General features: G+C 33.7%; 2 protein-coding genes across 5 annotated transcripts in view; both read left to right on the top strand.

Annotated features, from left to right (window-relative positions):
- Window positions 1-14,382, top strand: part of LOC130897451 (uncharacterized oxidoreductase YjmC-like) — a 43,360-nt gene extending 28,978 nt beyond the window's left edge. For all 4 annotated transcript variants that reach the window (XM_057806308.1, XM_057806309.1, XM_057806307.1 and 1 more), the window contains 7 exons: window positions 1,510-1,665; window positions 2,512-2,700; window positions 6,366-6,481; window positions 7,647-7,745; window positions 9,799-9,994; window positions 10,101-10,255; window positions 13,953-14,382. In XM_057806308.1, the coding sequence (XP_057662291.1) occupies window positions 1,510-1,665; window positions 2,512-2,700; window positions 6,366-6,481; window positions 7,647-7,745; window positions 9,799-9,994; window positions 10,101-10,255; window positions 13,953-14,111 (1,070 nt within the window). In that variant the 3' untranslated portion in view covers window positions 14,112-14,382. The remainder of the gene's footprint in view (window positions 1-1,509; window positions 1,666-2,511; window positions 2,701-6,365; window positions 6,482-7,646; window positions 7,746-9,798; window positions 9,995-10,100; window positions 10,256-13,952) is intronic.
- On the top strand, window positions 2,916-5,465 carry LOC130897450 (adenylate kinase 7-like). Its single transcript, XM_057806306.1, has one exon. It carries the CDS (start codon window positions 4,068-4,070, stop codon window positions 5,415-5,417), a length of 1,350 nt encoding a protein of 449 aa, XP_057662289.1. The 5' UTR covers window positions 2,916-4,067; the 3' UTR covers window positions 5,418-5,465.
- Window positions 14,383-14,527: the final 145 nt, after the last annotated feature.

The raw sequence follows: 14,527 nt of genomic DNA on the forward strand, positions 1-14,527 counted from the left end.
TACGATTTAGATTGAGATTAATTTGAAAGAGGTTACTCGGTAGAATAATTTTGCACACGTCATCCTTTCATTCATATCAAGCTTATTGCTATAAATTTACAAATCAGCTTTTCAAGAACTTCACAACCTAAGACTTTACTGAATAAAGAAGGACAAGAAAATTGCTAAATTGTCACCCTGTTATATGATACTGCAGGTTGCATTGAAATTAATTCTTGTGAACGCAGGTATTAAATCACCGCGCATTGCGCGACACGATTCTACATTAGACACGCTCTAAAATTCAGACTTGTTAGTTTCTGAATACAATGTTTAAACTACACCGATACTCACAATTACATTGAACTAAAACAATTTACTTTCAGTTTCTGAAGACGATAACTTTGTTATCGAAACGTACGTCAGACAGTGTAATTGTGACTGTTGGTGTAGTTGTGATGAAAACAGTGTATTCCTTACTTAGTTGTCAGTTTCTATACATAACGTTATGATGAATAATTATTTTAATCTTTAAATGGTTCAGGGAGAGGAAGAATCAGGACTGGTATATCTCACAACCTAGATTCCTCTATAGTTTCATACTTATTATAATTATCATAGGTGTTTGGTCTATTCTTAGTACCATTATTTTGATACCTGCAGGATCTTTAGAATAATGATAATAATGATAAGTAATCACATTATCTGGTGAGTCTAAACAATGTTATCAACAAGGGAAAAACTTTGAAGATTGGTTTTTAAGATGTTATCTTATCTGACCAAGAACTTGTTTTGATACAGCCTCTAGGTCTGATAATACTTTCAAGTAGATGATATACAACAATGGTAACAATTCCTGTGAAGAAAAAAAAATGAAGAAAACGCGAAAAAAATGATTATACAGTAACACTTTAAATTTATCTATTTTGGATGACAGTTAAATAGTTATTTGTATGTCAAGGACTGAAAGTGCTACTTTGTTGGAGGAGTCTGAACAACAGACGAGTCCACCAAATTAGTATTTCAGTCGCGGCGTAAACAACATTTTTTAGACGACGCATAAGATCCAAAACTGAGGAAAGAAAATAAATAATAGAGAATTATAAACATTCTATTTATTGAATAATATAATGTACTTAATGATATTTGCAATGTCAATATTAATTGATTAATTATTTGCAAAAAGTAATGTTGATTGTACCTCCAGGACAATTATTAATATTTATTGGATTGGATGCAGATGAAATATGTATATCTCTACTAGATGTTGATGGAATCTCTGTAGATGTGTTTGTGATTTCGATATAATTTGTTGATTGATTCGTATTTGTGGTGGAAGAAAGTAGTACCGAAAGTGTTTTGCAGTACGGAACGTTCACTACATGGAACAGCAACTTTCGGTATGTACTTAAATGAATACAAAACGCACAACTTTCTTGGGGCGTCGTCTAAAAAATGTATTTGAATAACTGTGTGCTACATTTTTTATTAATATTGAATTTTCCATTAAAATACTTGTTTTTGTTTTAGAAAAGCCAAAAATTACCCCATTGGAAGAATCTCGCCGATTTATGATAGATTGTTTCAAAGCAGTCGGCTGTAATCAAAATCACGCCGAAATAATATCGGCAAATTTATTAGAAGCAGATTATAGAGGACACTATAGTCATGGAATGAATAGACTGGGTACGTAGGAACGTGTATGTATAGGTTTGAAATACGAGTATAAAGAGTTTTCCCAGATTAAAAGAATAAATCAAATTAAGATATTTGTAGAATACAAAATAATTATTAACCCTTGTGCAGCGCACTGGCCACTTCTCGCTTATTCTGGCCTCGATGCAATAGGGTGATCCCTAGAGCAGCTTCATCTCTTGTTTTTTCGATTTTCAAGTAGAATTCTTGTTTGTTGTTACCGGAAATGTGTATCCGTTGCAGTTAGATGGCTAACTGACAGTGGTGGGTAGAGAGAGAGAGAGACTCGTTGTATATACTTTGGCCGGGATGAGGAATTTTTTATGGTGAGTAGGATTCATTGGTATTGGCCCTGATAAATCAATTTCTTCTCTGAAGGGCCGGGTTGTAGTTCTTGTTTGTGGCTGCATTGATTCAAGCCGAAAAAAAGAAAAAAGGAACGATCAAACAGGGTTTGAAGAGAAAAGAAAAAGCTCCTGCCAAAAAAACGGTACGGTTGTTGGTTTTTTGTTGTTTTTGTTTTAAATTTTTTTATTTTCTTGTAGATAACCTGTTATAAGGGTCCGAGACCTCTAATTAGCCCTATTGAAAGCAAGCATAAAAAGGGTGGTTATCGATCATAAATATTATTGGAGGCCTGAGTCGATTTTTTTGCTCACGAGTGTATATTCACCATTATTTTCTCCAATCTTATGTTAATTAATTATCATAGCAAATTAATTTATGCCAAGAGTTCATTACAAAATAATTTAAATAGATTCTCATTTATTTAGATATTTGAAAAATTCCATACTTATTAATATTTTAAATAGACTTAATTTGCCTTTTGTATTTTAGAAATGTATATTAATGATGTTAAGGGTGGTTTAACCCTTCCAAACGCTGTACCAACTATTGAAAAAGAAACAGTAGCAACTGCTGTTGTTAATGGAAATAACGGATTTGGAGCAGTGGTGGGACAATATTGTATGGATGTAGCAATAGAGAAAGCCGCAAAGGCAGGTATTGGTCTGGTTGTCTGCCATCGTAAGTACATTTTCAAAATTAGTACAGAAAGAATATTGGTTTTATGATAAAGAAATTTCACTTCTTTGTTGTTCTAGACATATTCAAGAAATGACTCCTCTGTTTTAAAAGATATTCCACGGTCTTATAAGATGTGATAAGAAACAATTACATTTGATATTAAATTCAAGCAGAAAAAATCATTTATTGGTAAATAATATTTATATGAAAACTTATTAAACTTTGTTGTAATCATTTTCTTTGTGATTTCCATACTGATAAAATGACAATTCTCTTGTAATAGCCTAAATTAAATGATGAGCGTAGATAGTGACATTTAAGACACGAGTGGCAATGTTTATGTACAATATTTCTTCCAGGAACCACACGCCATTGATTACCAGTATCTTCATGATTCAGTTCAGTCGAGTTTTTTTAATATTTAACCATCGGATTTGCTGTTTAGTATCAACCATCAAAGACTTGATAAATATTAAGAGTGCCGTGTCTGTTTTGTTTGATTTTCTTAGATAATAATTGTACATACACATTTTCGGAAAAAGACTAATTGATTCCTTTTTATTTTCGCCATTTTCCATGAACTGATTATAGCAAATTTGATACACTTTCGCAAATTCAGGAATGAATGTGAAATAGCCACGCTCGTCAATGAGCGTTACTAGATGATGGTAGTAGGGATTAGTACGGTCCCTCAAGCAGGTATACTTAACTACTATTGTCAGTTCTATTGTTGAGACTTGAGACTTTTCAGTAAAAGATTCAAAGTAGTATTCTTAGCCTCTTCTGTGATATTTGGCGATGTACATTCTACTAACCATTCATCACTTGAATCCATATATATCCATATTTTTATAGGATACAGCCCCTTAAACATAGACAAAAATATATTATTCGGTATATATCTACTTGTTCTAGTTTTGGAATCTCATCTGAATTTATCTGAATTCTTATTGCCACTCATATAATTTGCCTTCAGACCTACAGGTGCATTAGAGTCAATCGAATATGAGTTGACAGATACTAACTTTTACTATGTCGTGCTTTGTATTCCTAACATACGTATGCGTTAGGAATTTTCAGACACTTTCTTATAGGGTCGTGGGAAAAAGTAGATTTTGATTATATCGAACGGGACACCTTATTTCTATCGTCTAATTTTTAATATTGTTTGACTGTTTAAAGAAGCTCTGTCATTATAAGTCTTCTTAGAATTCGATAAATTTAGTCTAACTGATTAGTTTTTGCATTTAGAAGTTGCATCCTTGTATTTACTTAAATATTATGAAAATACCGTAAATAGCTTATTACCATAGTTATCGCCCTGTCAAGAGGTATCATTGACATTAAAAAGTGTCGATATTAACACGATGCAAAAACGTCCAAGCAAAGAACTCAAACCCCTTAAATTAGTACTTTACGGCCCACCAGCTTCAGGCAAAACTACTTTGGCAGAAAGAATATGCCGTCGATATGGAGCCCATTATATTTCAGTCAAAACTATGATCGAAGAAACTCTAGAAGAATTAAGAGAAAGCGTCAGAAAGGAGACTCAAAAACTTCAAGGCAAAATAGAGAAAGATAGAGATACTACTACTGATGAAGAAGATGAGGAAAAAGTATCGGTAGAAGAAGACGAAGAAGTCGAAACTAAAGCTGCAATAGAAGATTTACAAGAGCAAATAAAATATTTAACTCATACTATGCAAAAAAGTGTTAATAAGAGACTACCAGATGAAGTTGTGGTGCGTCTTATGAAGGCATTTTTGGGGAAAGATATTTGTCAGACTCGTGGTTATGTCTTAGATGGATATCCGAAAACTTTTGACCAAGCAAGAGAACTATTTGGACAAGTAGCTGAAATGGATCAAAGTGAAGCTGCTCCTAAGGTACCTTTGGGCATTGGAGCTGGAGAGGGAGGTGAACCTGGCGAAGATCAACAAGTAGGTGATTTGATCGGAAATGCTAGCATCAACATAATGCCTGATTATGTGGTGAGTTTAGAGGCTACAGATGAATTTCTTTGCGAACGAGTTATGAAACTTCCTCAAAAAATGATTGAAGGGACACATTACGATGAATTCAATATGTTGAGAAGATTAGCAGAATTCAATGAGTACAATTCACAAGATAACACAGTCTTAACATTTTTCGATGAAGCCGAAATTCATCCAATCGTAGTTAAAATTTTTGACGAAGAGACCGGTAAACCATTAGACACAGATTGTATTTTTGATTGCGTTTATGAAATATTTGGGGAGCCTATCCCAGGATTTGGGTTAACTGCCGAAGAAGAAGCAGAGATAAGAAAACTAGAGCTAGAGCAAAAAAAATTATTGGAAGAAGGCGAAAGGCTGGAGAGAGAGCTTTTGGAGAATAAGGCTAGGAAGGAATACGAAGAAAAAATGGAAAGATGGACTGAAACTTTGGAAAAACTTCAGATAGAAGAGGAAAAAATTTTAGCCGCACAAAGCGAACCATTGAGATTTTATTTAATGAAATATATCTTTCCAACACTATCTAAGGGTTTGGTTGAAGTGGCTAAAATAAAACCAGACGATCCGATAGATTTTTTGGCTGAGTATCTGTTTAAAGAAAATCCCGAAGGAAAAATGTTTGATCCGTCTTACACTCAAGAAGGTGAAAGAATTTTACAGCAATATCAAGAAGAAGTAGAAGAAATAATAGATCAATCAGATAGACACAATGTTATGGTGTGATATTAACACATTTGTGACATTTCAATAAAGTTTTCAATTTCCATTGAATGAAGTAATTGAACTTATTACAGGAGAGAGGATGATTAGTAAACAGATTATCTATATTTAACTGGTTAATGACAACTTCATTTATTTCCACTATATTGACGCCATCTAGAAGTCTAAACATTAACTACCAATTTGACATCCGTCACTATATAATTAAACTTTATTAATAGAGCGAAATTCAAATGTTATTATACGGTGGTTGGTGCCACTAAGTCAGAATAAATACTTTAACATTCATAGTTCCTCGTTGTGAAAGAAGGCGATTAAGCACGTAGGCCAGCTAATAGATCCGTTCTGCCTTACTCGAAAGTACTAAAGGCATTTGTTCTTGGAAAAAGTGTGAGTGCTGGGCACATACCGATGAAGTGGTGTGCAGTTTCTTCCTCCATACACCAACGGATCATCCATGAAGCTTATAGCATGGAGTTATCTTCTTAGATGACCGTGTCCGATTAAAAAACCAGCCAATAGTTTAAGTGGAACAGTTGTGTGATACGACAGGCAGATGGTCCATCTATATCTTATCTTGTCTCATGTCTGGTGTTTTCACCCATCTTCTTGAATACTGCTTCACGAGTAATCTTTGCTGAGATGTGATAGCTACACTTACTACTATTTGAAGTTTACTCTGGGACCACAGGTGGCTTTGTTGATCCCAGTCTGGCAAACGAATCTGCTAGAGGAGCAGGCACCCAACGATCAGCTATCACAGCTCATGTTGAACTTTTTAGCACACCAGCACGAGCCTAGAGATGTTATAGCTTTTATTGCAGCTCGACTATCTGAGTAGATTGAAACGATTCAGTGTGAAAAAACGATTGTTAGATTTAATAAAATTTAGGATGAAATAATTAGGATCAAACATTTGTTGCTTAGAATTTCTCGAGTTATGTGTTTTAGATTCAAATCATTATGGGATAGCCGGGATGTATGCGTTGCAAGCTATCAAGAAAGGATACATAGGATTTAGTACTACTAATACCTCACCTCTAATGGTTCCAACCAGAGCAAAGCAGGTAATTGCGTTTTTTTTTTATAGCGGATGTTTATAGTCTTGGGTCTATCTGGACAACCAGGCATGGCCCAGAGTTACAAACCATGTGAGGGACATTATTATCATCCCTGAGTTTCACCAAGCCTGGTCCAGGCTTGCAAACCAGTCTTGGGTCTATCTGGACAACCAGGCTTGGCCCAGGGTTGCAAACCAAGCGAGGGACATTGTTATCATTCCAGAGTTCCGCCAAGTCTGAGCCAAGAATGACTTACAAGCCAGGTCCAGAGTTGTACATACTTGGCACAAGTTTGGGCCTTACTGGGCCCATAGTAAAATCCTATATGGGAGTTTACGGGTGCTTTAAAGGTTTTTTGGAGGAAATTGATTCGAAATATGAAGATTTGTTATTACATTCTGGAATACGATGGTTAAATCGAGGCAAAGTTCTTAATAGATTTGTAGAGTGTTATGATGGTATACAAATATTTTTTCACGAAATTGGTGAAAATAATCTTGAACTCAGTGATAAACAATAGTTTTTAAGATTTTTATTTTTAACAGACATATCGAACCATTATAATAATTTCAACGTACGACTCCAAGGAAATAACCACACAATTTTGAAAATATATAAGGAATGGAAGAGTTTTACTTTAAAATTGATATTATTTGAAAAACTAAGAAATTTAATTTCTTTACCTTATTTAAAAGGAAACACGAAAAAGAAAATATCAATGAACGCAATTTAAATTTGTTCGAAAGTTAGATTTAGGTCATTAAAACTGAATATGAAAGACGGTTTCAAGGTCTTAAGAAACATGGAGACAGGTTTACATTTATAAATAGAAATGATGGATTTTAAAAGTTCAACATTATGGATGGATAAATTCGACCTACGACGTTTTCATCATGGATTTGCCATTTTGTACACATTCGGATCCACTTAAAAATGTGAGCAAATATTTTCACAAATGGATTTTATTTTAAGTAAAAACAGGAGCAGGAAAAAATTCAGTTGTGTTCGACTTAAAACAGCTAAATATAAACCAGACTTGACTAAATTGACGTCTCAAGTTCAACATCAGGGTAGATATGGTAGAAAAAAATTATAAATAAAGTTCGTAACTCCTTAACCAGACTCCTGGTTAAATGTATTCGTATTATTATATTTGATATTTCATTTTTAGGCGGCGCTAGGAACAAATCCAATAGCTTTGGGAGTGCCAGCACTCAATGGGGATAGTTTTGTTTTGGATATGGCAACTACAGCGGTTGCTTTAGGAAAGGTGAGGTTTGTTACGAGTACAAATATTTCTTTAATCAATTTAAATAGCATGTCGAAGCGATAAATACCCTCAAAAGCTTTATTAACTCCAATGAAAACTAAATATACGATCTAGAATTATTGCCTTTAGGCATACCACATGCCACTCTGCATCCTTAAATTATGTGGCTTTTTTTTAAATTAAACAGTTACAAAATTGTATACAGACAAAAAATTACAAAAACATTTTTTTATTGGTATATTCAGTGTTACTCTACGTCCTACGACTATTCACAGAACTTGGAACAGGGTTCTATTAGCAGACATCGACGAACTCTTATTGTCAAAAGTCTGTAGTCAGCTATAAGGTTGTTGAAAACTATTGTTACGAACTCGTCCACGTCATGGAACGTGAAGCCGGTCCTGCTCGGTTATAATGGAAGTCTAAATTTTGACGAATACGCCGATTCGTTTGATGTTTGTTTTTATACATATTTTTATCATATCGGCGTCTTTGATATATTTCTTATAAATAGCGGAGAGTTGTTCATATTATTTCCTTTAAAACTAATGTGTAGAAAAGTCTTTTTATTTTTTTGTTTACTTTCTAGAATTCTAGAAATTCCTTTCTGATATATATTCGAGCTCGTTTAGCAACGAAAGTTATTTTATAGTTAAAAGCCATAATGAACAAAATATAAAAGTAACTAGTAATAGCTAATTATATAAGTTAGTTAAGTCTAGTTTGTTTAAATGAATTACGTAAGTAGACAGTGTGAATAAATTTACCCCATCGTTGAAAAATAGACGTTAACAGACGTTAAGAATATTTTTCACAAGTTTATAATTTTATTCTGGATGTGAGGCTATTATATAACCAGAAAATCAAGGGAAGAATCATTCTTTATGTATGTAAAACATGCAAATTTCACTATTTTTATAGAAATTAACCAAAGGGGACTGGCAGGGTTTTTGATAATTCGTCAAATAATCTCTTAGGATAAGTTAACAGTCTATTACCTCACATTAATTGCTTTGTGAGTGTGCCTTTTTGTTTTTTAGCGAGATTTCAAAAACTTCATAACGATTTTTTGTTAAATAAATCTTTTATATACGCTTTTAACCATATGAGATCACAAATGCAAAATAGCTTGTCTAGCTCAATGGTTTGTAGGTGCAGCTTACAATAACGGGTTCGGTAATGAAACGGGAAGATTTGGGGTGAGGCTTGCAGCGCGCGGTGAAGTGGTAGGGAAGACATTTAGTCTACAATGGAGCGCTGGACGGATAAGCATCGCGGCTAAGCAATCAAGTAAACAAACAAAATTTCAGATACTGGGGGGAGGGGAACCCTCGTTTGCTTCATGAAACACCTCTTCATGGAAACATCGGTCCGTATTTTTTTGAGGAAGAGGCTGAAAATGCCGTTACCGTTAATTCTGAGTGATACGTTCCAATGATTCGGAACATCCTAACACCTGAAGTTCAGCGCTTTCCAGTTAATGAAAACACGCTTTTTCAACAAGACGTTGCAACAAACCACACTGCAAGAATTTCAATGAATGCGGTGAATGCTTCGTTCCTAAAGAGTGTCGTGTTTAGAAACGGGGATATCGCTCGGTCCTCTCGGACTTACTGTGTGCGACTTCTTTTTATGGGATTATCGAAAAACGAATGTGTTTGGAACTGATCTACCCCCAACGAATTCGTGACGAGATTGCAGCAATACCTGTTGATATGCTGTGAAGAGATATTCAGAACTTTCAGGCTTGATTCCATGAATACAGGAAGGTGGCAACGGAGGACATTTGGCAGATGTAGTTTTCATTTCCGAACCCTACTATGATTGCTCCCTCCTACACCTTATTCTCAGGAATCCGCCCTACGTGATTATTCCTTGTTTCTAAGTAAATCTAGTTTGTAATACAGAGGTTTGATTCCAACGATGACATTAACTTATAAACAAATACCTATTTGATGACCTCGACATATCTAATTAATCTACAAGTATTGACTCGTCGTCGAATTTACAATTTAGTATCTCAAAAATTTAATTATTTTATATATGGTTTTAGATAGAAATAGCACGAAGGAAGAATGTCCAAATTCCTGAAAGCTGGGCATTGAATGAAGAGGGTAAAGTAGAAAGTGATCCAGACGTAGCGTACAATGCAACTAGACTGCTCCCACTTGGAGGAGAGGAACTCAATTCCGGCTATAAAGGATATGGATTGGGCATGTTTGTTGAAATATTTTCTGGAATTCTATCAGGTATGAGTAAAATGATATTTTTTTAAGAAATTTGAAAAATCTATTGTTAATTTAGGAATATTATTTTTCTTTTGCATAATCAATTTACCGGCTTTTCTTCACTTAGGTTCAACGTATGGTCCAAACATTAGACACTGGGCGAATTACGAAAAAGAAGCTAATTTAGGACAATCATTCCTGGCAATTGATCCAAATGCGTTTGCTCCTGGTGTCGAACATAGAATGAGCGATTTAATGAATCATATGAGAAATATGGAACCTGTGAGTATTTCACGGTTGTTGTTACTTGTTTTGCTAAAAATTTTCAAGAAAACTAACTGTAGCATAGTTCAAATTCAAGTTTATAGTTCCCGGATGGAACCTACTCCTCAGGAACTGCAAGTTACAGTATACAGGGTGTCCTACGACGAGTTAAAACTATCTGTATATGGCAAAAACTTTGTAATTTTAAATAGAACACCCTGTATATTGATACATTTTTGAAATCTACGTAAAATTTTAGTATACTTTTGTCTAAAAACATTTTTCGAATAATGCATACTTTTTGAGTTATTAAATTTTTTGTAACCATTGCAGACCCGTATAAATTATTTTTTTACGAGGATACCCTTAAAGATATGAAAATGGTTTCTGTTCGGCTTCTCTTAGCAGGATCAGACGTATTTTAATCTATGTTGAAAAAATTTTCCTTTTATACAGGGTGTGTATAAAAAGTGTTCAAATTTTAACTTCATAAATATCAAATTTCTTTATTTTTTTAAATAGAACCACCCGGCTTTTTTCTATTTTAATGCATTCAGGCGTAAAAAATAAAGCAAATTCATGTATATTTTCCTTACCGTTATCAAGATAGTAAATGTTATCTGTAAATTTTTAGAGATGCAGATGTGGTCTAAATTTTATTTTGATCCGTTAACTTTTGCTTAACATGAACCGTAAAGCTTCAAATTGTTGAATATTCTTTTCACAGTATGCGAGTTTGGTCTTATTGGAATTGACTTATGACAGTTAAATAAGTGTCATTTATTACAAAGCCTACTAAAAGTATATATAAAAAATGAAAACTTGTTAAAAAATAAAATAATAATTTATAACCTCAAATATCTCGGAAACGACTAAAAGTTGGAATAGGATTGGTAAATACAATTTGATTTGATTTTTTTTCACAGACCTTGACAAGATAAAGAAAAATATATTTTGATTTCTTAGCGATTTTATCAACTTGCATCTCTAAAAATCGGGTACTCAAAAAGTATGCATTTTTCGAAAAAAGTTTTCAGGTAAAAGTATACTAAAATTTTACAGTTACAGTCGGTAGAACCGGAACTCGGTCATATTGTCATATTTTAGTTAAACCCAAACGTAGAAATTTTCATGATTTTACTATAAGTATTTTGCCATATACAGATAGTTTTAACTCGTCATGGGATACCCTGTATAACTGGTAATTAGATGGGTATAACGATAAATGTTAAATTGGACACCATCACCTGTTCAACTAAACCAAATATACACACAAAATGGGGAAATAATGGAAACACCTCATAAATTATTCACTTTATTTATATTAGGAAAACTATCCCCGAATTCGATTTCCAACATCAATATTTTTTTCAGCACCGACAAAAAATTTACTAATTAACATTATCTTATTACGAGTCATAAAATTAAAAAAAATCACACGACAGAATATTTTTCTAGTGCTGTCAAAACTGAATATTGAGGCAAATTCTTTGGACAGACAATTTTGACCCGTTATTGTCAGTAGGTGTCTTTAAATCGGGCATTACAGAACCAAGATGGACTGGGAGGGAAATCCTGACATGGAAAACGAAGGTAGGTGTATAGTACTATCAAACTTTTTGAAAATTGTATTCTTTGGAGTTTGCTGACGAAACGAGCACATTTTTCTCTATGGTCTTCTGCAGTTGGAGTCCTATACAACCTCTTACATTATAAGAGTACGTCGCATGGATATTTATCACCAGCGCTGTCAACATTTTTCGAGAAAAATAACAAAAAACATTATATTTGCATGTTGCCGAACATAAATGCCTTGGAGCTATAGTGACACTGTTGTATGTTCACTGAGATGGGGCCTACATGTATGCTGCTTTGCTATCTTTCGTGTTACATGCGCTTAATCTTCACCGAGGTCAGCGCACCATCCTTTTGTTGAGAAGAGACACCAAGCGTCGCAAAATTAGGGGAACCGAAGGAGTGGGTAGGTTGTGGCGCGAGGTTCAGCCGACAAATAGTTACATGATTCGTTTGTGATAGCAATTATAGATCGTTGCATTTTATGGGGATACCTCCTCTTCCTTCTCTATAATAGACTTATAACTATGAGTCAAGAATTGTCGTGTGGGAAAATAGAATCGATGAATAGAGTTACTGAAAGAAACATCGGAAAGGACTTGATTTGAAACTTTCGGAACGACTAGAATTTTTGTAGCTCTATGCGATGAAGCATTTCGTTATATAATAAAAGTAATGCCAAGAACAGCTGCTTCATGGAAACTATAAGTGATTTATACGCTGCGTTACGCCAATATTCTGTGCTTTTCACGAAAAACGTTAACATCACAAGTCATAAATGGGTGATTCCATTATAACTGTGATATTCAATGTCCTGTATTGTTTTTTTGTACTAGTCATTAATTAATAATCAATTAATAAAAATTTTGTGTTAATTGAATAATTCTTAAGATATTTAAACATTATTTTTATACAATATAACTTGCCACTTAAAGAAAACTTATACTACATCACTTGAATGTCAGTACCGTGTCATGTCCATTCCTAGAATTTACCGATAAATTATTAATTTTTTTTGTCGTAACAAATGATTTAAACTAATTACCTTATAAATTCTAATGTTTATGATCAAACTGAGGAAAATTGATGCACTTGTTGTTTAATATCTTAAGTTACCATGTCAGTACCGTGGATAAATGAGTCAGTACCGTGGAACTCAAAATCCGACATTTGTGTCTTGCTCGTGATACTTTGAAGTTGTAGTAAATTCCTCTTAGAGTTTTATTTTTACAGTAAAATAGATGAATAATATGCATAAAAAAGTTAGATAAGTTAAATTTTAAAATCTTGAAATTTTGAATACAAAAAATCACAGTTAGAACGGAATCACCCAAATACCCATGCGACATACTCTCATGATGTTGAAAGGTGCATACGACTAAAACTACAGAAGATCGGATTGAAAAATGTCTCTGTTCGACCAGAAAACTGAAAAGAGTACAATTTTTAAAAATTTTTACAACACGATACATTTTCCGGATCCAAAATACCAACTACCTGATCTAAAAACACCTACTGAAGATAACCGATCAAAAGTGATATTACCTGGAAATTAAGTTTTATCATCTCTAGAAAAAAGTCTGTTGCGCGATTTTTCTAATTTTTTTATTTTCTAAAAGGGCAACAATTTCTCAAAAAATTCTGTAATTTTCGCGACTACAAATGTTATAATTTATATTCCTGTGCCATCTTCAATTTGCCACAGATAGAATGGACCTATAAGGGTCTAAACATCGATATTCAGAGGTTGTAGTAGATAGAATACTGCCTATTATTACTTTTAGACATGCTCAAATTTCTGAAGTTGTCCATACCCGAGATTGGATCAGAGATTCCGTCGTGCTACCACCAAAGAATTACTGTTATGCCCGATCCAAACTTTTTACGAGGCTACACAAGGACATGCGATTGCGAGGGTGTATACAGGTCGCTCGTGTCTTCCTCCTAGTGTCGAGAGCTTACAGGAGGCGCTTCGCAAGAGTCTGGATCGAAAATCATGGATTTTTACCGTCTCTTCGATAGACTCTACAAATAAAGTTATGAAATCTATACTAAATTTCACATATGAATATTAATAGATCGATAGATTCGATTACTTATGGTTGATATTTTAGTATTTTCAACGGAACTTTTGTTACAGGCGGATCCTAAATTACCTGTATTAGCGCACGGCGATCCTGAGAGGATTCACATGGAGAAAGTCCATAGAGATGGAGGACTATGCTACGTTGAAAATCAGCATGAAACCAATTTAAAGTTGGCTAAAGAATTAAATGTTTCTCCAATGGTGTCTAATTAAGAAAATATTTTACAGTTTTCATAGGAGAATTTTAATAACTTTTTTATATCGGAAATTTGTATGTATTCTACCTTAATTTTATAGATACGGATATATCAAATATATACAAGGAAAATTAGCAACCTTCATTTTATCTATTAATAAAAAATTTCGAGATTTAGTTTAATAAAAAAAATATTGTCTGCAATGCGTGTTTTTTGATCTTTGAAGTTTTTTCTAGTTTAAATAGGGAATGAAATAAAACGTCTAATATATTGTTTTCTACCGTCAACACGTAGTTTAATTCTTGGTAAAGAATAAGAATCATTATACAGGGTGATTCGAAACGTTGGCATGCGAGTTATATCAATGCATTAAGCGAAAAGAATCGATTAAAAATCACCAAACAATCACATGTCTATAACGCAAAGTTCAAA

Source organism: Diorhabda carinulata, chromosome 8, assembly GCF_026250575.1.
Source record: "Diorhabda carinulata isolate Delta chromosome 8, icDioCari1.1, whole genome shotgun sequence".
Lineage (NCBI taxonomy): Eukaryota > Metazoa > Arthropoda > Insecta > Coleoptera > Chrysomelidae > Diorhabda > Diorhabda carinulata.